General features: G+C 34.7%; 1 protein-coding gene and 2 pseudogenes across 6 annotated transcripts in view; 1 reads left to right on the top strand and 2 right to left on the bottom strand.

Moving 5' to 3' along the window:
* CCDC66 (coiled-coil domain containing 66) overlaps positions 1-27,733 on the top strand; it is a 55,059-nt gene that overhangs the window by 22,188 nt on the left and 5,138 nt on the right. For 3 of the 6 annotated variants that reach the window (XM_011371800.2, XM_011371801.2, XM_023537637.1), the window contains 6 exons: positions 14,159-14,287; positions 14,677-14,927; positions 15,137-15,221; positions 16,026-16,187; positions 18,600-18,744; positions 19,227-19,367. In XM_011371800.2, the coding sequence (XP_011370102.1) occupies positions 14,159-14,287; positions 14,677-14,927; positions 15,137-15,221; positions 16,026-16,187; positions 18,600-18,744; positions 19,227-19,367 (913 nt within the window). The remainder of the gene's footprint in view (positions 1-14,158; positions 14,288-14,676; positions 14,928-15,136; positions 15,222-16,025; positions 16,188-18,599; positions 18,745-19,226; positions 19,368-27,733) is intronic. The other 3 variants (XM_023537639.1, XM_023537638.1, XM_011371802.2) reach the window with 3 other exon arrangements.
* Positions 4,854-4,969, bottom strand: LOC111746620 (annotated as a pseudogene).
* On the bottom strand, positions 16,484-18,046 carry LOC111746609 (annotated as a pseudogene).

Below are 27,733 nucleotides of genomic sequence, written 5' to 3'. Positions count from 1 at the left end.
TAAAGTTTAGAAATAGATGAGTCTAGATACTACCGAAAACAACACTAAAACTATTCATAAAGTTGGTGAGAATCAATTACCTTATTTACTTTTCAGTTTATGATTTTATTTCTTTTTAAGGCTGAATAATATTCCATTGTATGTGTAATACTACATTTTGTTTATCCATCCAAATGTTGGACATTTGAGTTGTTAATGGGAATTAACAACTTAATTGGCTATTGGGAATAATGTTGCTATGAACATTGGTGTACAAATAATCTTTGAGTCTCTGCTTTCAGTTGGAATTGCTGGATCATATGGTAATTTTATGTTTAATTTTTGTTAAATTTTTACCAATTTTAATTTGGTTATTTTATGTGACTTTTTTTGCAGCTGTTGCGCCATTGTACATTCCCATCAGCAGAGCACAGGGTTCTGATTTTCCCACATCCTCACCAATAACTTTCAATTTTTTTTTGGTAATTGCCCTACTAATAGGTATGAAGGTAGTATCTCATTGTAGTTTTGATTTGCCTTTTCCAAATGATTAGTGATATTGAGCATTCTTTCATGTATTTATTTGTCATCTCTATGTCTTCTTTGGAGAAATATCTGTAAGTCTTTGCTTGTTTTTAAACTGTTTTTTTTTGTTGAGTTGTAGGAGTTTTTTATGTATTCTGAATATTAATCCTTATCAAATATATGTTTGCAAATACTTTTTCCCATTTCATGGGTTGATTTTTCACTTGCTTGATAGTGTTCTTTGATGCACAATGTTTTTAATTTTGATGAAGTCCATTTTATCTGTTTTTTCTTTTGTTGCCTGCGCTTTTGGTGTCAAAAGAAATCATTGCCAAATCTGATTTAATGGGGCAGTGAATAGTCTTGACATCCCTGTCAAAAATCATTTGACTGTATATGTGAGAGTTTATTTCTGGTCTCTATTCTATTGTTCTGTACATCTCTCTTTGTGCAATTGTCTCACTGTTTTGATTACCATATCTTTGTAGTAAGTTTTGAAATCAAAGTGTGAATGCTCCAATTTTTTTTTCCCCAATATTTTTTTAGCTCTTGAGGGTCCCTTGAGAATTCCGTATGAATTTTAGGATGCATTTTTCTATTTCTGCAAAAAAACTTCAAGATTTTCATAGGGGTTGCATTGAAAATACAGAATCATTTTAGGTATCTTGACAATACCATATCTTCCAGTCCATGAACACAAATATATTTTCATTTAATTTCCTTCAGTAATGATTTGTAGTTTTCAAGATACACGTCTTTTGCTGACTTATTCTTAAGTATTTTATTCTTTTTGATGCTTATACATGAAATTGTTTTCTTAATATCCTTTTCTCAGATACGTGACTTTTTTTTCTGTGATGGTTTTATATCTTGCAACTTTGCTGAATTTGTTTATTCTAACAGGATTGTGTGTATGTGTGTGTAATCTTGAGAGGAGTGGTCATTGTGCGGCTTGTGAATTTGATGTAGATCCTTCTGATACTAAATTGTTTTCTTAATGGGTAGATACACAAACACTGATCTGCATTAATGACTAAGGCATTCATATATCTGTAATCATAGTCAGATGTATCTTTTTCTTTTTTGACTTTTCAACTTTGTGACTTTAAAAAATACTATTTAGTATTTCTAACATGCAAAAGGATATAAAGGACAATACAAAACATCTCTATCCATGTCATTTACCAGGAAGAGCCCATTATAGCATATAGTTCAGAGTTCAGCAAGAATTTCTGTGGATTTATATCACTAACAGGACAAGTTATTTTAAAAAAATAGCAGGTCACACCACCCAGAATAAAAGTGGAATACCTGGAAGTTTTATATTCTTGTTGTCAGGTTACCTTAGAGTCCTGGGAATAGTGTTTGTGGATTATGAGGCCCTTCCCACCACAGTAGAACTGGGATGTGACTAAATTGTAACCTAGCCCCATTCTACTGATGGCCTTATTCAGAAGAAACAAAAACAACAGCCTGACTAAAATGAGCTAGTCCTGGCCAAAGCTTCCCTTTGCCTGTCTGTACTGTACAGTCTTGGAATCAGGGAAACCCTATCTCAGTCCTCCAAAATCAAACTCAAGAAAGAATCCTATTCTATATTGAAAACTGGGTAGGTCTTGTTGCCTTACTAGAAAGATTAATAAAGATTAAATAGAATAAGGAAGTGGAATTGTTTGAAGACCTCTTAGGATTCAAGAAGTATACTAGGCATTTCACATACCTGAGCATTTGGTTTTAGAATAAGAGGCAGAATTTACTAACACCTAATCAGGTGGAGGAGAGCACCAAGAGTAACTTGTGCATCTTAACTACCTATAACATTAGATGTGGATAAATTTGTTTAAGGAGGGGTAAATAGGGAAAAAAAATGGAGACCATAAAAATGTTCAGCATTAGAAATGGGGATATACTTGCTAAGTACTCAGAGGGAAGTCTCTCATAAGAAATACCCTATTTTGTGAAGTAGGAAATTTTTAAAGAAAACATTTACTTCATTTTTATTTATTCCTAGCTTGTTCCATTTGAAGTTGTTCAGGAAATCTATGTGCAAGATTAGGCCCAAGAGAAGAAAGTAGAAGAAAACTAAGAATACTGTAGCAGGAGAGAAAAAGGATTTGGTAATGAAATAAATCGAAATCATGATGAGGAAAAATAAAACACTATGGGGACATTCCCTGAATATAGGAAGAATTTTAAAAAGAAATGAAAAGTCTGACATAAAAGATACTACAAATAGCTTAAAAGATACAACCTTCTTTTTTTCCTAAAGAAGAAAACAGCAAAAAGGTACAAAGTACTAATAATAGGTATCAGAGTAAAAACTTTTTAGATCAGAAAAAAAATTAAGCTAAATGAATTAAAAGAGGCTAATTTGAAGATACATGCTAATAAATGTCAAGAACAAATAGGCTTGTTCAAGCATTTAAACAAAGGAGAAAGCAAAGAACAAAAATCAAGTTAACCTTAGATTTCTCCACCATAGGTAATAGAACATTTTTAAAAGTTTAATAAATAAAGACTGGGACTAAAAAATTTAATGCCTAAACAACATGTTTACATGTAAAAGGAACAATAGACCTGCAGGAATTGATAAAATATTCCTCCCAAGGATCTTTCCCTGGTATATTTTTTAACAGTTTTTAAAGATTATTTTTGGGTCAGAAAAGTGAATCAAAATTAAAACACTGGGAATGGGCTTGGGGGGTGTGGGAGGGAGAAAAAAGTTAAAACAACAGTTAATAAAGAATTTGGTTAAAAAAAGGAATTTGTAGCTGACACAGTGTCTCTAATACATTGCATAAAAAAAGGGTAAGTTGCTGAACAATACATATAACCATATCTTTAGAAAAAAAAACTTTAAAAGATTTATCAGCATGATGAATACATCAATGAAAAAAAAAGCAGATTGTTGGCAGTTGTTTTAACTCTGGTAAAGAGTAATGGAAGCAAAGGGGAACTTTCCAATTTTTTTTTTTATGCTTTTTTATTAGGAAATCGTGCAAAGTGTTGACGTGTTATGTGATATTTCTGTAAAGACAGTTAATTATGATTTCAAAAATCAGAAAAAGTTTAAGAATGTAGAAAACAAAGGTTACGACTGGTATAATTATAAACAATATCTACCAATGAAACCTATAAAACAAAACAAAATGAATATTAACAGCAATAAAATAAATCAACTTTGAAAGTTAAGAAATCTTGTTAAATGCAGAGGTATGAGAATCATAGTCGGATCATAGATATGAAATCCCCCAAAGACTTACAACTTAAAAGATACACAGGAAATAAAAATACACACTGTTAAAAATAAATTATGTAAGCCAATCAAAATTTAAAGAAAAAAAAAAGGCAAAATTTATGATAGTAATTTTAGAAAGATTAATTCAGAGAAGAAAACTGTTGACACTAATTTATTTTGATAAAAAGCAGACTTATTAATAAAGTTGCAAAAATAGTGATTTCTGTGATACATTTACAAAAACTTAGAAATTGAAGCACATTTTTACTTGGGTATTATCAAGATTTGGACAATATGATCCAATTATCAGTAATTTTATTTTCTACATGGACACAGTTCAGATTTTCAAATGTTAACAGGACACTTAAAAATTTACTATAATTTTATAAGGAAAACATAACCAAAGATAAGTCAAGCAGAAAAGATTTATAGTGATAAGCTTTACAAACTTAGAAATGCTAAGATCCTATGATCTAATATACTGAACTCTGGTATAAACTGTTGGAACATCTCCCTAAGATACTGATAAAACTTAGGAGAGGGGTACTTTTGTGGTCACTTAGCTTGGTAGGTGGCCTGTAGTAGAAGTTAACTCAGCAGCTGTGGGAGAAAAAATAGGAAATGAATTGTTGGAGTTCCTCCTAACTTACTCCACCCTTCTCCACAGAACCCCCTCTTCCTTAAAACAAACAGTGCTTCACCCTACATTTATTATAACTCAGAGATCTCTCTTCTAGCTGTCTTTTAGAATAAACCTGGGCAGTATTTGCTTAAATCTTAATTCTTGGGAGGAACTGGGAAAATCAGATGAAGACTGCTCTGCCCCTCGTGGCTCCAAATTCACCTGGCCAGCGAATTACAATTATAATCTAAAGAGTATTTCCAAAAAGGGAACTCTGACCTAAGGAGGTGTTTTGAAGGGTGGGAAGTGATTGTAGTTTACCGCCTAAACTTTTCATCCTAGGGCTAGTCTGTTCTCCACCATCCCTACTCACTGAGTTTATTGGCTGTTCATCACTGGACAAGTTTGGTTGATAATGCCAGGAGCAAATAACAAATACACTGGAGGAACACAACTATTACTTTTTATTATTATTACTGTTATTATTTACGCCTACAGCACCTGGTCTTCCTAGGTGGTCTCCCATCCAAGTACTAATCAGGCCCAACCCTGCTTAGCTTCCAAGATCAAACATTGGGCTTGTTCAGGGTGGCATGGCCATAGACCATGGACTGTGGCTCCACTGGGGTGCAAACCCAGGAACTTCTGCATCTAAAGCAGATGTGCTAACTGCTACACTATGGAACCACATCCGGAACACAGCTATTTCAAAGGAGAAAAATACAAAGAAGATCAGATTCCAACAATACATTTAGTTAAACATAATAAAAAAAAATAAGGGAAAGCATTAGCAATGAGAACAAGAAACAAAAGCAAGCAGAAAGTTTAGGTGTGAAACATACAATAAAGTAAAAAATACAATAGATGAAAGATAGCAGAAATTATATAGCTAGGGAATGAATAAATAATTGGAAAACTATATTTTAGAAAACATCTTAAAGGGAAACAATTTTTAGGGCAATATAAGAATAAAAAAAGGAAATGCTGATATTCAGATAATAGGCAGCTCAAATAATAGGGGGAAAATGGTGAGAGGAAATATTTGAAAAAGTAATTGAGATCAATTTGCCAGAATGAAAAAAACTGACCTCAGATTTAAAGGGCTAAAGAACACCAAAAAAGAATAAGAAAAATCCCACCTCCACATACTAATAGACTGAAATTTAAGAATATGAAAGAAAAATTCTAAAAGCAAAAAGAAAACAGGCTACATCTAGAAGAACAAGTATGAGCTTGACATTTTTAATAGCAACATTTGGTACAAGATAACTAGAATCATTTCAAAGTATTGATGGATAATAACTTAAAAATTAGAATCATATTTAGCCAAATTATTCAAATAAAGGTAGATAATAAAATTTCTTCAGCATTCAAGTTCTCTGAAGAATTTTATAAAAAGGACTACACTTAAAACAGTTTTAAATGAAGTATTTAACCAAAAGGTAAGGCAAATTGAGGAATGATGTAAGGGTTTGGTGATTTCATACCTTTGTAGAGTTGATTATCTCTACAACTTGCTAAAATTAAAAGGAGAAAATATATCCTATAACTAAGAAAAGTCTAAAATCAACACTGATAGGTTGGTAGAAGATGGCAAGATCAAAGGATGTGAGAGCATACTAAAGTTCTTAGTATAATAAAACATCTATAGATATCAAAAATGGAAAGAGAGGCTTAAAAGTAAAGTAAGCTAAACAAATGTAAAATTATTATAACAAATAAGACCAAATACATCAATAAATATAGTAAATCTAAGTGGACTAAAACGCACCGGTTAAAAAAAAATACAGATTGGAATAAAGAAATCTAGAGATTTTCTATAATACAAGACATACCAAAAAAAAAGAACAGCAAGGTTAAAAACAATAGAATTTTAAAAAAGTAACCAAAATAAAATTAGTATTGCAACACTAATACAAATGAGACAGAAGCATTATTGGAGATGGTGAGGGTAGTAAATAGAAGGTTCGGCATTGAATCAGGTCTCAAACTCAAATGAAGCCTTAAATATATGAATAGAGAAAGTGGTAAAAGTGCAGAGAAATTTATAAATTTTTTTAAAGGGAGATTTCAGTATAGAAACCAACAAGATAGCAAGTTGGTCTTAAATTAACATATATCAAGTTCTTTGTCCAACAATTAGAAAATATTTTCTTAAGCATATAAATATTTAGAAAAAGTGATACTGTGTGAGGCCATAAAGAAAGACTCAGTAAAATTTGAAGTAGCTATTATACAGACAGTGATTTCTTACTACAAAACAAGTAATTTAGAAGTTATGAATAAGACTTTTTAAACTACATATACAAATCACACTACTAAATAATTTGAGAGTTAAAGAAAATTCATAATGGAAATCACAAATACTTGGAAGAGAACGATAGTGGATACGCACATCAAAACGTGAGGTAGGGTGAGATTCAAGGGAAATTGCATTACAGAAGAAAAACTTTAAATAAATATGCCATGTGCCCAGCTTAAGCTAGAAAAAGAACAGAATAGACCTAAATTAGAAAATAGATCATGGAGATAGGAGCACCAGTCAATGAAATACAAAGCTGAAAATTGCCACTTTAAAAAACAACTCTGTCAAAAGATTAAGATTAAGACAAAATTGAGTGAAAATGCAGTAATTGTAGATAGAAAGTAAATCATTAGTGAATATCTCATGCCAACAATTTTGAAAACTTAGATCAAATGGATAAATTACTTTAAAAATTGTAGAAAATTCCCACAAAGGAAACAATGCCCATATGGTTTTACTGACAATTTACCAAACTTTAAGTGGATAAATCCCTTTAAAATCTAAATAAATCCCAAATTTATTTAGATTCCCTGGCAGAAATAATGGAATAGCCCCCAATTCATTCTACAAGACTGATATAAACTTGATTTTAAAGCCAGAAATATAACAGAAAAGGAAAATTAGATTTATTTCATGAGCATACACAAAAATTCTCAAGAAAATATTAGAAAGTAAAATTCAGTAACGTATGAAAGGATAATATATCATTGAATAAGAGTTCCATGCTAGGTAATTAAGTGTATTGTACCATTTTAAACAATAAAAGAAGACAACAGATGCAGAAAAAGCATTTGATAAAATTCAAAACCAGTTCATTAAATAAAGTGCCTCAGGAAATTAGACTAGAAAGAATTTCCAATTGAGTATTAAAACCAAAAACCCTAAAACAAACATCATTCTAAATAAGAAATTTTTAAAACATTCCATTTAAAATTAAAAATGAGATAAAATGGAGAGAGGAAAAAATGGTGTAGATGATAGAGGCTCTGTCCATCCCTCTGGCAATCAAATCTAAGTTGTGACGAAAGCAAGGAGCAACAGCAAGGAAAAAATCACCTGGGATCTATAGGAACAAGCCATACAGCTTGGGAGAAATCCAAGAAAGCACTCTGCAAAGGGAGAAGGTAGAATGGGGCGAGCATGTGGAGCTGCCGGATCTCAAGTGGCTGAGTGAGTTGGAGGCTGCGGCAGCGGCAGAAGCCTCTTAAAGGGGCCACATCTCTGAGTGGATTGCAAGCAGATTTTTGTGGCGACGGACATGCTTGCTCTGAGCACCAGTGTCGATTTGGCTGCACGCAGAGGCACCAGGGACTTGGAGACATTGTTGGAGTGAGGGCTGAGGCGAGACTCGCTCTGTACAGAAGTGCTGGAGGTATCCATTGTTCCCTGTTGAGCCCTCCCCACTCCCAGTGCGCAGACACAGACCCGCCATAGCTGTGACGTCATCAAACTGGATAACAGGTCGCCCCGCCCAGAGTATTCCCTGAAACCCAACCTCCCCCAACTCGCTGCCCAACCCAAGCCACATCCAGGTATATTCTCAGTGAGTCAGGTGCTCCTTACTGAGCAGTACCTAGACTCACACTGGAGGCAGCTGGCCTTGGTTTCTGGTGTGGCCTTTTGAGGCAACTATAAGCACAGCATCTGTGGATTGCTTGCTGAATCTTAACAGGTGGCCCCGGCAGGGTAAAGCTTGGACTAAGTTTAGCCTGTAGCTGAACCTCTCTCAGGACTGTGCCACTGGACACCTACTTCACAAGTCCACACTAATAAGACCAGGAGACTTAGGAGCTTTGTGTAGTACACAGAAACAGACACAGAAAGGCAGCCAAAATGGGAAGACAAAGAAGCAGAAACCATATGACAGAACAGAGATCCAGATATAAAGGAGTCAAGTAATCTAACAGATGCAGAGTTCAAAACACTGGTTACAAAGATACTCAATGAACTTTTGGGAAGTGTAGATAATGAGAACTTCAACAAAGATAAAAAAAACATGGAAATGGAAATTATAGAAGGGAACCAGTCTGTAATGAAGAACACATTATCTGAGATGAGAAGTATATTAAATGGAATAAACAAAGTGAATAAAGAAAAGGATCAAATGCCCTATCTAGAGGGCGGGAAAACCAAGGACACGCAGTAAGAATGGCAAGAGATAAAAATAATTTAAGGAGCATATGGGACCCTATTAAGGGTCCAAATATCTGTCTGATTGGCATAACTGAAGAAAATGAAGATGTTGAACAGCTGTTTGAAGAAATAATGGTGGAAAACTTCCCTAACCTAGTAAAGGAAATGGACATAAAACCTCAGGAAGCTCAGAGGATTCCAAAACTCAGGGATCCAAAGAGGCCCACACCAAGACACATCATAATTAATATGCCAGAAGTTAAATACAAAGAATATTAAAAGCAGCAAGAGAAAAATAATTACTTCTAAGGGAAAACTCATAAAACTGGCAGCTAATTTCTCAAACTATGCAGGACAGAAGGGCTTGACAAAAAATTTTTGACAGGATGAAGACTCAGGATCTACAATCAAGGATACTTTATCTAGCAAAGCTATCATTTAGAGTTGAAGGACAGATATACAGCTTCCCAGACAAAAATAAACTAAAGGAATTTATCATCACCAAGCCAGTATTACAGGAAATGTTGGAGGGACTTCTTTAAGAAAAAAAAATACAAAAGACTCACTTCAGATTAAAAGACACACGTAGGCTAAAAGGAAGGGGATGGAAAAAGATATTGCTTTGATGGACCTAGAAGATATTTAATCAGACAGAGAAAGATAAATATTATATGATTTCATTTATACGCGGAATCTAAGGAATAAAAAGAACAAACTAATCAAACAAAGACTCACAAATAGAGTGGACAAATTGGTGATGGACAAAGGGGAGGCGCTATGGGGGGCTGGGAGAATGAGATGAAGAGTTAAGTACAAATTAATAGCTGATGAATGGTCACGGGGATGGGAAGCATGGCATAGGGAATTGCAGTTAGCATTAATATGTTGGCTAGGTGGAGGTCAGGGGAGGGAGGGAGCAATTGGGAGATCGTTTTACGAACTATGTAGATGTCTAACCAATGTACTGTATACTTGAAACTAATTTTTAAAAAAATCTTAAAACACATCCTAACCAAAAAAAACCCAGATAAAATGCCTACATTATTATTACTATTTGTTAATTGTGGTCCTAGCCAGTATAGCAAGACAAGGAGAAGAAATTAAAAGTCAAAAGGAGTGGAAAAGAAAAGATAAAATTGTAATGATTTGTCCTTTATATATAAAACCCAAAGAATCTATGGTCAAAATAGTAGAAGTAAAAAGTAAGAATTTGTGCCGTAAAGTCTCTACAAAACTCCATAGGTTCAAATTACGCAGAATATGTTATCTGATAACAGTGGAATTAAGCTAAATATCAGTAACAGATGGGAACAAAATTTCCAAAAGTTTGATATTTAACCAATATACTTCTAAGTGAATGAAATAAAAACAGTTAGAAAGTATTTTGAAGTGAGTGGTAAAATATTACATATCAAAACACATGGGTTTCCTGTGCATAGAGGGAAATTTATAGACTTAAATGCATTACTTGGAAAAGGAATCCTGCAAACAGAACATCAGTGATCTAAGTGTTCATTTCAAGAAGTTAGAGAAAGAACAGCAAAAATTAAACCCAAAGGAAGTGTAAGGAAATAATATCAGAGTGGATAGTAATAAAATTAGAAACAAGTTTACAGTAGAGAAAATTAAGAAAGCCAGAAGTTCTTTACAAAGCTATTTAAATTGATAAACTGAAAAAATAAATACATCAATAAACTCCTTGCAAAATTGGTAATTAAAAAGGAGACATCACTAAAAAGTCTATGGACATTAGAAAAATAAGATCAGTGAACAACTTTTGCCAATACATTAGGGAATTTAGATGAAAAATGGACAAGTAATTACAAAGACACAAATTACTAAAATTGACACCAGAAATAGAAAATTCGAATGATCCTATATTTATTAAAGAAATAGAACCCATCATTAAAAATTTTACAAAGTCAGCTCCAGGCCCAGGCGTGTTTATTGGTGAATTCTTCCAGACAATTGAGGTAGAAGGCAAAACTTTTCAAGGTTCTTTATGAGGGCAGTATAAATAAGCAAAAACCTGATACCCAAAGCTGACAAGACAAATATTTTGATAACAAAACCTAACAAAACAATACAAGAAAGAAAAATGTTAAAAATAATACGTCATGATTTGGATTTATTTAAGGAACATGAGTTAGGTTTAGCATTCAGAAATAAATGATAATCACTATATAGAAATAATAGGTAAATTTAATCAAAATGGCTGGATATAAAATTAATACACAAATGTCACTGGCACAACACTGAAAGCTGCCATAAACACTTAACAATCTGTGAAAGAAAAAAGTTGATAAATCCCTTAATCAAAAGTCCTGTTCTTTGAAGATTACTGTTAGATTGTAAAATACAGAGAAAGAGAAAATATTTGCAAGTTACCTATCTGATAAAGGAAGTACATCCAGAACATATCTTTTCTTTTTCAGATTATAAGAAAACAGCTCAGTTTTTAAAAACAGGCAAAAGATTTTGAGCAGATGGCTCCAAAGAAGATATATGGCCAACAAGCACATGGAAACAAAGATTTTTAGCCATATGCATACCTCTATAGGCCTTTTGGTTCCAGAGGATTTTAAAGTGATTTTCAAGTTCAGAGTAACTGTCCCTGCCCCCATCCCCCTGGGATGGGGGGGTGGGGAGAATTCAGCTTTTTGTTTTGCTGCTCTTCCTCAGAAGATCCTGTTTTTTCCTAGTCTAGTGTCCTGAGACCACTCACTACCCATATTAATGTCTACTCTGCCCGATGAGTGGAAAAGATAAGTAGGTGGACAGTGTCTAGAATGAGGGAGGCTCTTGGCATATGGTCTGGCAAGCAGGGCTGTCCTCGAGAATACTCTGGTGGCAAAGTCACCAGAGTATTCTTTCCTTTCCTAAAGCTATATTTTAGAAAACTGCTTTAAGGCAGAAGTAAATGAAACAGAACCAGGCACTTGTAGTGGACCATTTGAAAACCCTCTACTTTCAGTTCTGATTTAGCAGCTGACATACAGCATTTGTGTTAGGAGTAAGACATTTCCTAATGTAGAATAAGTTGAAGGTAGCTAAAGAATTATATTAGGACCCTGTAACATGAGGACCTGTTTGTGAGGAAGGATGTAGTGAGTATCTATGAAAATAAGTTTTCACTCGAGGCTATAAATTGAGGCTCAAAATGAGTTTTTAGAAAAGGAGTTTTTACGTAGGGAAGGGAAGTCTCAGGTCAATAATATGAGGGAGATAAAGTGAAAAATATTAGTGAACCTGGAGAAAGAGGATTCTTTCCTTAATGGTATAGAAGAATTACCGGAAGGGAGGTGCTAGACATAGCCAAAAACGTTTGTTACACAGTGTGTCTTGCATTATATACATATCTATCTGCCTTATTCGTCTTAAACTTAAATGAACTCAGTAACCAAAAGGGAGATTCCATTACACTTACACATCTTCCCACCCCCCAAATACTTAAACTTTCATTTCTCTAACTGAATAAACATTGGGAGAACCTTGTGAAAAAGAAAATAAGAATAAAAGATTTCTTAGAGAAGTAAAGTGAATTATTCAGATGACAAGCGAGTGGTAATAGCTTTGTAAGACATCCTTGAGAAAGAAATTGAAGACTTAATTGAGAGAACTGATTATGAAATTTCCCACAGGGTTGTAAATATAATGTGTGTATATAAAACGTTTTGTGAGAAATTAGAGGAGTTTTCGAGGGTAATTTTGACTTGTGCTGAATAATTTGCAACTCCACTAAAATTTGAAACCAGATCTGGTTACATCTGACTTAAGAAACAGATTACAGAATTCTAAGATAATAGAGTGCCATTGCTAACAATTTCTTGAAAGAAGTTCAAAGGGCCCATTTGTGTTTCTTTTACATTTGACCTCTAAAATAACATTTCTAGAGATAGAAAAATTGTTAAATCACTAACATGAGAATAATGCTCCTTTTGAAGTAGTTCTTTTAGGTTAAATAAATATACTTTTTATCTTTAAAATACATAAGAGTACCTGAGATACTAAGATTTTTCCTTTTTGTATAAATATTTCCTTTGCTCAAAGCAATTGGTTGTAAATTATGAGGCTTTGCCATTGTTTCTGATAAAAACAAAAGCAGAAAGTAACACTTTTGAGGTTGTATCCGGTGACCAGGTTCTTATGCTGGGAGAAAGAATTCAAGGGCAAGATGAACAGCAAGCACAAAAGCGCAAGGTTTATTGAAGCGAAAGTACACAGTCAAGGAGTGTGTGGGTGAACTCTTGTGGGCATGAGGGAGAGGGAGTCAAGTAGAGAGAGAGGAAGAGGGAGTCAAAGACAGAAACTTGCTTGAGGATGTCTGTGAGAGAATTTTTCTTCCTGGGGCAAGGACCTCGAAACCGGTTGTGAGTAGCCTTATTGCCTCCTCCCAGTAGGCAGGGAGCTTGGTTTCCTACTCTTATATGGTATTTCTGGAACTGTCATTATGTCAGGTGCATGATGAGAGCTGCAGAATTTGCATTGAGGATGAGATTATAATGATATAATTAGCCAAAGGTTATGCCTTAGCCAAAGATGGTATCTAAGCAGAAAGGAAATAATTTCCAGAGCTATCTTCTGGAGGGGTAGGGAGTGACCCTAGGCTATCTATCCTGCCTCAAAACTATTTTTAAAATTCTGTCCTGCAGTTTTTCCACATAACAAAATGCTTGTTGCTTAGCTGTTTCATTTCAGGGCAATTTGAGTAGAATACATTCTTTTTGTTAGAGCACACCAAACTCTCAAGTTAGAACAACACCACATTTTTATGGTATTATTTTATTTTTCCTTAGAATTCAAGAACTTAATCTGGACACTATATTTTTCTTACTGATACGTCATTATTGTGATAGGGCAGTAGCAGCAGAAAAGGAAAAGGCGGGTATCAGAGAGAGAGACATGATTCATTAGGGAAACTGTCTGGTCTCTTATATCTTATGGCTCTTGGTCTAAAGGCAATATTTTTTGTATTCTGAGGCCAAATGTAAAACAATATTCATCTATTTTTAAATTATCATTATAACTCCTTTCAAAGTCTAAATGAGACTATATTAGAATTTTAGAAATCTTATAATTGTTTTAGAGAAAGAATTTTCTAGTTTTGTTAGAAATTTTTTTTCCTTATACCATATTATCTTATTGTATTCTTCTAGTATGTTACAAATATGATTTTGAAAATCAGAATACATCTACTTAAATCTTGTATACTTGATTGAATTTTTTGTTTAAAATTGTTCCTCTTGGAGATAAATGCTTAAGATTAAATCTGTGTAAATCCTTTGGCAAGATTTGTAAATACAACGTGCTTAGAAAAAGAACTGAAATTTAGATGGTACTGATGATTGTTATTTAGGAAGCAGTACTGCCAGAACACGCTTTCAGTGCTGTGAAACAGGAACAGAGAAAATGGATTGAAGAGTTGAATAAGCAAATAGAAGATGACCGGCAAAGAAAAATAGAAGAAAAAATTATGTCTTCAAAGGTAGCTCATGAAGTTTAATGGATATAAAGGGAAAAAAGCAATTTCAAAGTTTTTAATCTTAAGAGTATCCTGAAACTATTTGACAAGACTGGAGTATTCCAGTTATTCCACATTTGCTCATGTGAACCTTTAATTGAATGTATTTAATAAGTGTGATTTTGCTTAGCTTCTTATAACTTTTCAGAAATGTCCTAATTCTTTCAATTTCTCATATTCTCCAGGCTAGTTATCTAAATGTATATGGAATCAATACAGAACACAGTTTTGTTTATTTTTATGATGCTTATTTGCTGTATGGTGACTTAGAAATCATGTTTGATTTTCAATTAGGATTTTAGATGTGAGAACAATTGGAAAAATTCTTAGCAATTCTTATTTGTCATGATTAGGGTGAGGAACATGACAGATGGGCATTGCATTTTGATTCATTAAAGAGCTGTCCTGGTTCTCAGTCTCAGCTTTCCTCTCGGTCCACACACAAGCAACCAGAGTACTTCTCTGTCTCTCCGGACACTCAGGAGCTGGCTGATATCAGCAATGTTTATACACCTACAACTGGAAGCCAGGTTGAACCTTCAGAAGAGGAGCATTTAGCAAAACCTGTTAGAGATATGGCTATAGCAAATAGTCAAAAAACAAAGTAAGTTCATTCTTTAGTATTTATTGATGTTTTAAAAAGTGTGTGCTTTATTAGGACTTTTTATATTTACATCTTAATTGGTTTCAGGTTTGGTATTTTTCTTTAAAGATTAAAAATGATTAGTAGATATATCCCAAACAAAAATGATTTGGCCCCTGTTAAACTCACATTTGGGGGTTTTTAAATAGCTAATGTATCTATCTTGCCAGCTTTCTCCGTTCTATGACTGCTCTCTTGGACCCTGCTCAGATTGAGGAACGAGATAGGCGGCGACAAAAACAGTTAGAACATCAGGTATTGCATTATAAAGTATTGTTCTTTGCCTTAATAAGTAATATTCATGGCTAAAAGATACCTAAATAAATGGAAATTAAAATTCCACTATAAATTTACAGCATAAGCCCTGTTCAGTCCCTTGATGAAACCGATCCCTACTCTAACTGGCATTATGTCAGGATTATGCTGAGAACCAGACAGTATCCCATAGCATAGCCACCTGCCTTCCAGAAGAGAGGGTCTTTAATATATAGGTTGTGTATATGAAATGGCACTAAATCTTAAGTTAGTATTGGATATTTTTTCCATTAGTTCACCTGAGTTCTGTTCAGGATGAGAATTAGTTCTTTGAAAGAGAACTATATATGAGATTAAAGTGGAATTAGGATTAAGAAATCGAGAAGATAAGAAAGGAGACTAACATTAAAATTCCTAATTTTGGTCTAATACTAAAGAGACTTAAATGCCTGAATAATTCTTTAAAATCTCTGATATATGAATAATCTGACTTTTAGTTAATGTTACTCTTAATCAGTTAAGTGAACAGACATTTATAGAGCATCTGCTTCTTATCAGGCGCTATGCTAAGCACTGACATTTTTTTCTTCAGTTTTATTTTTATTCTTCTAACAACCTTCCTAGGGTTGAAAAAAAAGCATGTAGAACTTGACAAGTGGGAGAAGGGAGATAAATACATGAGAAATTTGACATTTTAACTTTATTCATAATACTTTCTGTATACTGATAAACTTATTTTAGAGACACCAAACAAATGCATCATGGGTTTTTTATTTGTGACACGATTTATGTGACTTTGAGTAGAAAGCCATCACTGCTCAGGTAGAAGAGAAGCGCAAGATGAAGCAGCTGGAAGAAGAACAAAGAAAGAAGGAAGAACAAGAAGAGGAGCTTCGCTTAGCAAGAGAAAGAGAAGAGATGCAGAAACAGTATGAAGAAGACTTACTTAAGCAAAAACAAAAGGAAGTAGGTATTTATATTCTAACTAATATTTTAGAGTAAAAATGGATGCATTTTTAAAGGAAAAATAACCAAAAGTTGAACATTTGCATGTATTTTGAAAGTATGAAGCTGTATATGGAAATATTAAAGCTTTGCATAAAATAGGTTATAAAAATTAAAAGGGAAGCAAGAGATTTTACTATTTCAAATGATTAGTTCACAAATGCTGTATTGCTTGGATTTTTTCTATGCTAAGAAGTCAAGATGAATTATTACAGCACAAAATAGGTTATCCTTGTGCTTCATTTTGAAAGGCTTTTTTTTTTTTTGGCTGATACTGAGAACTTTTATTAATCCGGTATGTTAATACCTATCTTTACTTAAAGAAGTCACAGAAGTTCAGGCAAGATATTAGTAGGGTTCAAGAGTCTAGCACGGTATCCAGTACACACTAGATTATTCAATAAGGATTTGTCATTATTTCTCAAATGCCAACTTTTGGTACAGTAAACTGACAGTCGCTTTTTACATAGATGCCTATTTCATTCCTTTTTTTATTTTTATTTTTTTTTACTCATCTTTAGAGGTTAGAAGACAGGACAATTCAAGCATGCAAAGTGTGATAGGACCTAGTGGGGAAGATTAGAAACTGTAGTCATTATCTAGGGATAATATACTCCATCGCTGTTGCTCCTTACAGCCTGCGAGTCCTCTCCATTAAAGCCATTAACCTACAGGATCCTCATTTGCTTCACAATGGTGCTTTTATTGGATTCTTCAGCACCTGCCTATCCTTCTACAGCTGCTTCTCCATCTTTTTGTTGGCCTTGAGCTGCGCCTTCTCCTCGTTGCGCTGGTCCTCGGTCTTACTATTTCCGAGGCAGCCGATGGCAGGAGTGGTGGCAGCAGGGCGCAGGGCACGGCCAGGCGGCGGCGGCGGCGGCAGCGGCAGTAGCGGCAGTAGCGGCAGTAGCGGCAGCGGCAGTGGCGGCAGGCTGGTGGCGGGCGATCTCACGCGGGCTCTGAGGGCAGGGGCGGCTCGGTGGGCGGAGTGGTGGCTCAGCGCCTCTGGGAGGATCTGGCAGGGAGGGTGGTGTGGGTGGGCTGAGGGGGAGCATGGATCTCCCCACCCCTCGAGCCGAAGCCAGTGGGGCTGGGCAGAAGTGGACCAGCACTGGACCTGCGAGAGCTGCTGCCGCCACTCTTATTGCCCTTGGCTGGGGCCCGCCGCCCCAACCCAAAAACGCCACAGCGGGTGTAGGGAGGAGGCGGCAGCGCCGGGGGTGTGGGTGAAAGGAGGAAGGATGGGAGGCAGACGTGGCAGGGACCGCGGTGGGGAGGGAACCCCTACCGCCTCAGTGCCCAGGAAAGAGGTCTCTTCACCTGTGCCTTGCCAGGGACAGGACAAAGGCTGAGAAGCTGCCCCCTGGCTTGGGGTCCCAACTGGGCCTGTCGATTGCGGGAAGGCGCGGGGCGTGGGGCGGGGGGTGGTGTTAGAGGGAAGAAAGGATGGCCTGATTTTGAAATGTTTTTTAAGCAATGATTATCATATTAATAAATGTTCTAGAAATGTTAAGAGAAATGATTGGACTTTCTGTCTGTATCCTTTAGTGGACAGGAGCATACATTTGCAGAATGATTGATGATACAGTTGTTAGAGGCTTCCTCTGTGCTAAATAAGGGTCTTTTAAAAAAAGAGTAGATATCTGGCTAGGAGAATCCCTGTATTAAGCAGTGCAGATGTAATAAGTATGGTGGTGTCAAGCTAACCTGACTAAGAGCAACTCATATAATGATGTTCACTTGTCAAAGATTACTAAGTTTACAGAGTAGAGCGTGGAGTACTTCCCTTGGAGTTGGGAGGTCTGGTGGAGAACGTGCATTTTCTTGCCTTTTTCCACTTGCAGCCTTCACTCCAAAATTAGCTGATGAAGGGACTCATGGTCTGGGTTCTGATTTCATTATATTGAATAGGCTGAGCCACCTACTCCTATGAAATTAACTATATACATGAAAAACACAACATATCATTTGCTCAAATTGCGATGGCTAAAAACCTTGTGTTTTACCTCTTAATCTATTTTTAATCTTAATAAAACTCTGATGGAATTGACCATTTATTTTTAAGTTTATTGGGGTGACACTGATTAAATTATATAGTTTTCAAGTGTAGCCATTGATTTTAGAAACTTTGAAAACTTTATTAGTATAAACTCGGATGTAAAAGAGTTCTTGCATTTGTCGACTAATAAAGCTGTGGAAAAAGATATAAAATGTAAACTTCAACAGGAAAGGAACTTTGTCCTGTTGACTGCTCTATTCCCAGTATCTTGAATAAAGCCTGGTACGTAGTAGGAGCTTAGAAAAATCTAAGTAGTCAAGTCTGTACGTGCTTGATAATATATTTAATAACTTTGTATAATTCAATATTGATAGGAAATCATAACTCTCAAGACAAATGAACTGTTCCAGACAATGCAGAGAGCACAGGAGCTGGCACAGAGACTTAAACAAGAACAGAGAATCCGAGAATTGGCTCAAAAGGGACATGACACTTCTAGATTGATTAAAAATCTTGGCGGTAAGCACTTAAGTAGAATTTTATTTATAGTATTTTTTGAAGGTGATTTTAAATAATTGTTTTTAATATCTTTAACACACCTATTAACTAAATACTTTTAAAGAAATTCTAGACCTTGAACTAATGTAACTTTATAATACATATTTTATTTGGGAAATTGCCTTAAGAGTGCAACTAAATAATGTTATACTTTTCAATATCTTTTCACATATATTTTCTTGTTTTGCTCACAATAGGTAAAATGAATACTTTTGTACCCATTTTTTTGGAGAAATCTATTAAGTGATCTCCCTATATTCAGTAAGGGATAAGAATGCAGGTAACTTTTTGTAAGAAACTTTAGGGTACCCCTGCTAAAATTCTTTGCATGGTCCATACTGATTAATTAAACAGTCTTGTGCATATTTAGTTGGTGCTACACTTGATTCCTGTTAATATTCCTGAACTATCATTTTTATCAGATAATTTATTTCTCTTGCCAGTAGATACAGTACAAGTGGAATATAATGCATCTACTAACAATATTTCAAATTCAAGACATGACTTAAATGAAGACAGTGGTAAAATGAATACATTTATCGATTCTGTGAACTCTCCTAAGAAGGATACTGGTGTACAAACAGGTATTTGTTTAGAAATTATGATTTGCTTTAAAATTAAAGTCATAATTGGAATTAAGTTCAATTAATTTAAAGTTTAAAAATTAAAGGAATTAAAGATTTTCAGTATGAGTTAAAAAGTAAAAAGATTTCTTGGTTTTTAATTTCTCTAATAGCTTTATTGAGATATAATTCACAGCATAAAATGAACCCTTTCGAAGGATACATTTTGGTGTTTTGTTTTTTTTTTTAAAGAATATAGTTCAGTTTTTATATTCAGACTTGTACAGCCATTATCACAATGAATTTTAGAACATTTTTTCACTCTGAAAAGAAATTGTGTACCCATCAACCGTCATTCTCCATTTCCTCCCTCCCTTTCAGTCTCAGGCGACCCCTCATCAACTTTCCGTCTCTCTCGATTTGCCTATTCTAGACATTTCATATGATTGGAATCATACATATGTGATCCCTGTGTCTGGATTCTTCACTTAGCATGTTTTAAGGTTCATGCATGTTGTATCATGTATTAATACCTAATTCTTTTTTTATTGCTGAATAGTATTTTATGGCTATGCCACATTTTTGTTTATTCTTTCATCAGTTAATGCGTATTTGGGTTACTTCTTCTTTTTGGCTATTATGAATATGCTGCTATGAACATTCATGTACAAGTTATTATGTTCAGGTTTCTTGGGAGAGAAGAGAAGCATTGTTAAGTCATAAATTAACTGTATGTTTAGCATTTTGAGGAACTACCAAACTGTTTTCCAAAGGAGCTGTACCATTTTATATTCCCACCAGCAGTGTAGGAGGGTTCCAATTACTTTGCATCCTTGTTCATAGTTATAATTTACATGGTTGTAAAGTGATTTTCATTGTGGTTTTAATTTGCATTTTCTCAGTGACTAATGATGTTGATCATCTTTTCATGTGCTCATTTAAATTTTTTACATAGGTAATAAGGTGATGTTCATATTGGGTATTATCATAGGTCTCCATGATTATTTGTGAATCCTTTTAGGCCTCTGCCTGTCTCAGAAATCATTTTTTTAATAAGTTTAAGGAAATCTCTAAAGTTTTAATTTTTTTTTAAATTGAGATACATGTAATTGAAATGTAACGTTAGTTTTAGGTATACACATAGTGATTCGATATTTTATATATTGCAAAATGATCACAATAAGGCTAGTTAACTTTTATCACCATACAGAGTTACAAATTTTTTTTTCTTGTAATAAGAACTTTTAAGATTTACTCTCAATAACTTTCAAATATGCAATACAGTATTATTATAAATAGTTGACCCTTGAACTACATGGGTTTGAATTTCACAGGTCCACTTATATGTGGGTTTTTTTCAATTGACCCATGTAGTTCAATTGATCCATGCAGTTCAAGAAACGCATGTTATTTAAGGGTCAACTCAGTGGTTGGGAATCTGTGAATGTGGAGGACTGAGTGCAGTTATATGTAGATTTTCGGCACTACTAACCTTTGTTTTGTTGAAGGGTCAGCTGTGCATTTTATCCCCATGACTATTTTATAACTGGAAATTTGTACCTTTGACTACCTTAACTAATTTTGTCTGCTTCCCCCACCACACCAATTTGTTCTCTGTATCTATGAGCTTGCGTGTGTGTGTGTGTGTGTGTGTGTGTGTGTGTGTAAAACATTCCATTTATATAAGTAAGATTGTGTGGTATTTGTCTTTCTCTGTCTGACTTATTCACTTAGCATAATGCTCTCAGGATCCATCCATGTTGACCCAAATGTCAAGATTTCATTCTTTTTTATTTTATGGCTGAATAATATTTCATTGTGTGTATATGTGTGTGTATACACACACTACTTCCTGTATTCATATATACACATACATACTACATTTCTTTATTCATTTGTCGATGGACACTTAGGTTGCGTCCATATATTAGCTATTATAAATAATGCTGCAATGAACATGGGAATACATATATCTTTTTGATTTAGTGTTTTTGTTTCCTTCAGCTAAATACCCAGAAGTGGAATTGTGTATGTAGTAGTTCTATTTTTAATTTTTTGAGGAATCTCCATACTATGTTTTCCATAGTGGATGTGCCAGTTTACATTCCCATCAACGGTGCACAAGGTTTTCCTTTTTTCCACATCCTCTCCAACACTTATTTCTTGTCTTTTTGGTAATAGTCATTCTAACGTGTGAGGTGATATCTCATTGTGGTTTTTATTTGCATTTCTGTGATGATGAGTGATGTTAAGTATCTTTTCATGTATCTGTTGGCCATCTGTATGTCTTCTTTGGAAAAATATCTTTTGAGTTTCTGCCCATTTTTTAATCAGATTATTATTATTTTTTTGCTATTGCATTGTATGAGTTCTTTATATATTTTGGATAGTAACCTTTGTATATATGATTTGCAAATATCTTCTCCCATTCACTGGGTTGGTTTTTCCATTTTGTCAGTGGTTTCTTTTGTTGTGCAGAAGCTTTTTAGTTTGAGGTAGTTTTGTTTACTTTTGTCACTTTTGCTTTTGGTGTCAGATCTAAAAAATGATTGCTGCGGCTGATGTCAAGAAATTTATGACCTATGACATCTAGGAGTTTTATGATTTCAGGTCTTATAATCAAATCTTTCATCCATTTATAGTTAATTTTTGTGTCTGTTATAAGATAGTGGTCCGGTTTAATTTCTTTGCATTTGGCTGTTTAGTTATCCCAGCACCAATCATTGAAGAGACCATCTTTTCCCCACTGTATAATCTTGGCTCCTTTGTTGTAAATCATTTGACCATATATGCATGGCTTTATTTCTGGGCTCTCTATTGTTTTATTGATCTATTTGTATGTTTTTTAATTTTTTTGTCAGTACCATACTGTTTTGATTACTATTGCTTTGTAATATAGTGTGAAAATCAGGGAGTGTGTTGTCTCCCTCCCCCCCCGCCTCCTCCCGCGCGCGCGCGCGCGCGCACGCACGCACACACACACACACACACACACTCTTTCTCAAGATTACTTTGGCTATTCAGGGTCTTTGTGGGTTAATACAAATTTTAGGATTGTTTGTTTTATTTCTATGAAAAATGCCACTGGGGTTCGATAGGGATTGTGTTGAATCTGTAGATCATTTTGGGTAGTATGAAAATTTTAACAATATTAATTGTTAAAATTAATACAGAACACAGACTAGTTTTCCATTTATTTGTGTCTTTTTTAATTTCTTTCATTAATGTCTTACAATTTTCAGTGTACAGGTCTTTCACCTCCTTGTTTAAATTTATTCCTAGGTATTTTATTCTTTTTAATGCGATTATAAATGTGATTTCTTTCTCTCTCTGGTTAGTTTGTTATTAGTGTCTAGAACTGCAACAGATTTTTGTATAATTGATTTTGTATGCTGCAACTTTACTGAATTCATTTGTTCTAACATTTTTGTTTTTTGGTGGTGTCTTTAGGATTTTCTATATATAATATGTTATCTGTAAATAGTGACAATTTTACCTATTATTTACCAGTTTGGATGTCCTTTATTTATTTCCCTTGCCTAATTGTCTTGGCTAGGACTTTCATTACTATGTTAAATAAAAGTGGTGCGAGCGGGCATCCTGTGTTGTTCCTGATCTTAAGAAAAAGCTTTCAGTTTTTTACCACTGAGTATGTTAGCTGTGGGCTTGTCACATGTGGCCTTTATTATGTTGAGGTACATTCTCTCTATACCTTCTTTGTTGAATATTGTCAAATACTTTTTCTCCATCTTTTGATGTATGATCTTTATACTTCATTTTGTTAATGTGATGTATCTCGTTGATTGATTTGTGGGTACTAAACCTTGAATCTCTAAAATAAATACCACTTGATCAGAGTGTATAATCCTTTTAATGTATTGTTAAATTCACTTTACTAATATTTTGTTGAGGAGTTTTACATCTATGTTCATCAGAGATATTGCCCTGTAATTTTACTTTTTCATGGGTATATTTGTTTGGTTTGGTATCGGGGTAATAATGCTGGTCTCATAAAATTAGTTTGGAAGCATTTCCTCTTCTTCTGTAATAATTGGTAATAATTCTTTGAATGTTTGGTAGAATTCACTAGTGAAGCTGTCTGGTCTTGGGCTTTTGTTCGTTGGGAGGATTTTGATTACTCAGTCTCGTTATGAGTAATAGGTCTGTTCCAAGTTTTTACTTCTTCAAGATTCAGTCTTGGTAGGTTTAATGTCTTTAGGAATTCATCCATTTCTTCTAGGTTGTCAAATTTGTTAGTATATAATTGTTAATAGTAGTCTCTTATGATCCTTTGTATTTCCATGGTTTCAGTTGCACATCTCTTTCATTTTTTATTTTATTTATTTGAGTCCTTTCTTTTTTTTTCTTGGTGAGTCTAACTAAAGGTTTGTCAGTTTTTCTTATCTTTTCAAAGAACCTGCTCTTAGTTTCATTGATCTTTTCTATTGTCTTTTTAGTCTCTATTTTATTTATTTCCATTGTGTTCTTTATTTCCTTACTTCTCCTAACTTTGATTTTCATTTTTTTCTCTCGTTAATGAGGTGTAAAATAAATTTGAGATTTATCTTGTTTTTTGATATAGGCACTTATTGTGATGAACTTCCCTCTTAGAACTGCTTTTACTGCATCCCATAAGTTTTGGTGTGTTGTATTTCCATTTTAATTTGTCTCAGGGTATTTTTTGAAATTCTCTTGGTTTCTTCTTTGACCCATTGGTTGTTCAGTAGTAGTATGTTGTTTAATCTTCTGATATTTGTGAATTTCCCAGTTTTCTTGTAATTCATTTGTAGTCAGAGTGCTTCATAAATTTATTAAAGACTTGTTTTGTGACCTAACATATGATCTATCCTGGATTCAGAATGTTCTATGTGCACTTGAAAAAAATCTGTATTCTGCTGCCTTTGGATGGAATGTTCTGTATATGTCTGTGAACTACATCTGGTCTAACATGTCATGCAAGGTGAATGTTTTCTTACTGTATTTGTTTGGATGATTGTAAGTGGGGTATTAAAGTCTCCTACTATTATTACATTGTTATTTCTCCCTTTATGTCTGTTAATATGTGCTTTATATAGTTATCATTTATATATTTCATCATTATGTAATGCCCTTCTTTGACTCTTATTAGTCTTAGTTTTAAGGTTTATTTTGTCTGACATCAATATAGCTACCCCTGCTTTCTTTTTGTTTTCATTTGCATGGGATATCTTTTTCCATCCCTTCACTTTGATTTTGTGTGTGTCGTTATATCTGAAGTGGGTCTCTTGCAAGTAGCATATTCAGTAGTCTTCCCTTATCCACATATTTTCTTAACGTGGTTTCAGTTAACTGTGGTCAACTGTGGTCCAAAAGTTTTAAATGGAAAATTCCAGAAATAAATAATTTTTAAGTTTTAAATTGCACCATTCTGACTAGCATAATGAAATCTTGTGCCATCCTGCTTAGGACATGAGTCAGATTGTTGTCCAGCATATCCACGCTGTATATGCTACCCACCCATCAGTCACTTGTAGCCATCTTGGTTATCAGATCAGTATTACAGTGCTTGTGTTCAAGTAACCTGTATTTTACTTAATTAATAATGGCCCCAAAGCACAACACAGTGATTCTCACAATTGGGATATGCCAAAGAGAAGCCTTAAAGTGCATGTATGTAGAGGAAAAAACATAGTATACATAGGGTTTAGTGCTATCTGTGGTTTTAGGCTTCCACTGGGGATCTTGGAATACATCCCCTGCAGATAATGGGTCTGCTGTAGGTAGGTCTTAATTTTATATCCATTCTTTGTCTTTGGATTGGAAAATTTAGTCTATTTACAGTTAAAGTAATTATTGAGAGTTATATACTTATTGCCATTTTGTTAATTATTTTCTGGTTGTTTGTAGTTTCACTCTGTGCTTTTTTTTTTATTCTCTTTGTGTTTTGATGATTTCTTTAGTGGTATGCTTAGATTCTTTTCTCTTTATCTGTTGTGTATCTACTATAGGCTTTTGCTGTGTGGTTACCATGAGGATTACATACAACAACTGATATTTATAAGTCTATTTTAAGTAGATAACAGCTTAAGCGTGAACTCATTCTAAAGCTCTACATTTTTACTTTCCCCCTACATTTTCTTTTTGATGTCATATTTTACATCATATTATCTTGTACATCTCTTAACTATTATAGTCATAGTTATTTTTACTGCTTTTGTCTTTCAATCTTTATACTAGATTTTTGCAAATGACTAACCCACTACCTTTACTATATATATTAATGTTTACTGTTGCAATTCATACTTTCATACATTTTCTTGTTGCCAATTAGTCCCCTTTCTTTTTATCTTAAAAAATTCCCTTTAACATTCATTGTAAGGCCTGTTTAATGGTGATGAACTCCTTAACTTTTGTTTGTCTGGAAAACTTTCTTTCAGTTCTGAATGATTACTTTGCTGGATAGAGTATTCATGGTTGGAATTTTTTTTTTTCTTTCAGCATGTTGAATATATCATGCCAGTACCTTCTAACCTGCAATTTCTGCTGAAAAAAATCTCATAGTCTTATGAGATTTCCCTTGTATGTAACAAGTTGTTTTGCTGCTTTTAAGATTCTCTCTTTGTCTTTAACTTTTGGCATTTTAATTATAATGTGTCTTTGTGGGAGTCTGTCTGGATTCATCTTCTTTGGAGCATTTTGGGCTTCTTGGATCTGGGAGTCAGTTTCCTTCCTCAGGTTAGGGAAGTTTTTAGTCATTGTTTCTTCAAATAAGTTTTCTGCTGTTTTCTCTTTTTCTTCTAGGCCCTTTATAATGCGAATGTTAATCTGCCTGATTTTTTACATAAGTCCCTTAAGCTATCTTAATTTATTTTTGGTCTTTTTTCTTTTTGCTGCTCTGATCAAATGAGTTCCACTGCTCTATCTTCGAGTTCACTTATCTTTTCTTGATTCTTCCAGTCTACCGTTGAACCCCTCTAGTGTATTTTTTTAGATCAGTTATTCTTCAGTTCTGTGACTTCTGTTTGGTACATATATTTTCTCTGTTGAAGTTCTCACTGTGTCTATCCACTCTTCTCTTGAGTTTGGAGCATCTTTATGACCATTACTTTGAACTCTTTATCAGGTAAATTACTTATCTGTTTCATTAAGGTGTTTTTTTTTTCTCTCTGAGGTTTTATCTCATTTTTTAAATTTGGAACAGATTCCTCTATTTCATTTTGCTGGACTCTCTGTGTTGGTTTCTCTGCATTAAATTTACAGCCACTTCTTGAAGGTATGACCTTAGATAAACCTTATCATTCAACCCTATCCTCTTGGTTGTCTCTCAAACCTGTGTGATTGTCCAAGCAGCCTACTTTTTTTTTTTTTACTAGCTCCCAGTAGTTGAGGGTATGCCCAAATCTGTCAGTGTCCCAAATGGGAGCACCTAGATTCAGGCTGATTGGAAACCAGACCCTCAAGCAGCAGTTTTTAAAGTATGCAAATATATACAATCCTGTGGGACTGGAAGCATTATTTCCTGGTTGGCCACCAGAGCCAGGCAATCTGGAGATATCTCCTGGGTGGTAGTTGCAAATATCAGGGCTCCAGATGAATAATCTCCTTTCTGGAAATATTGGTGAGCATTAGTGAGGCAGAGGGAGAGCACAGAGGTGGTGTCCACTATCTTGTGTTCCCTGAGAGCACCTCAGTAGGCCTCTAGATGTGTCCCAAACCTGAAGCCTGTCCCTAGGGCAGAGAAGCTGCAGGACAAGCAAATAGGCTTCTTTTACAGGATGGGGTGTGTTTCAGTCTGCTGTCTGTGCAGTTCCTTGGGTGTTAACCTGCCAAGAACTGACTCTCCAATTGTTACAGTCTTGAGGCACCCAGAATGTAAGCCTCCCTGGCCACCATAGTCAGGTGATCAAGGGACATCCCTTGGGCAGCAGCTGCAGAAACCAGGGCATGACATAAAAACTGGGGCATCGAAGGCATGTAAGTGCTCCTGTCCAAAAGATACTGGAGCTCTGGAGCTCAGCAAAAGGAGAGTGTGAAGATGGTACTTGCCTTCTGAGGTCTTGGGAAAGGATTATAGTCAGCCCTTAAATGTGTGTTTAATTTGAAGCCTGCCCATCATGCTGTAGCTATGATGATTAGCTAATAGGCCTCTTTGACAGAAAGATTGAACTCGAGTCTGTGGCCTCTTGCTGTGCTCTGGGAGTGCTAGCTATTTAAAACTTTCTCCATTGGTTACAGTGGGACCTGTGAGACCTGTGAGCATAAGCCTATTGGCCACCAGAGCCAGACAATGCAGAGGAATCTTCTGGTGGAGCTGTAAAATTCAGGGCTCCATACAAAGGTATAAGCTACTTTTGGGGAGATAGCAGCAAGCTGTAGCAAGGCAGAGGAAGAGTGCAAAGGCTGAATCT

This window comes from Pteropus vampyrus, unplaced genomic scaffold (genome assembly GCF_000151845.1).
Source record: "Pteropus vampyrus isolate Shadow unplaced genomic scaffold, Pvam_2.0 Scaffold195, whole genome shotgun sequence".
NCBI classification, from domain to species: domain Eukaryota; kingdom Metazoa; phylum Chordata; class Mammalia; order Chiroptera; family Pteropodidae; genus Pteropus; species Pteropus vampyrus.
Note: the sequence above shows the minus strand (reverse complement) of the source record. Positions and strands in the feature narration are given on the sequence as shown.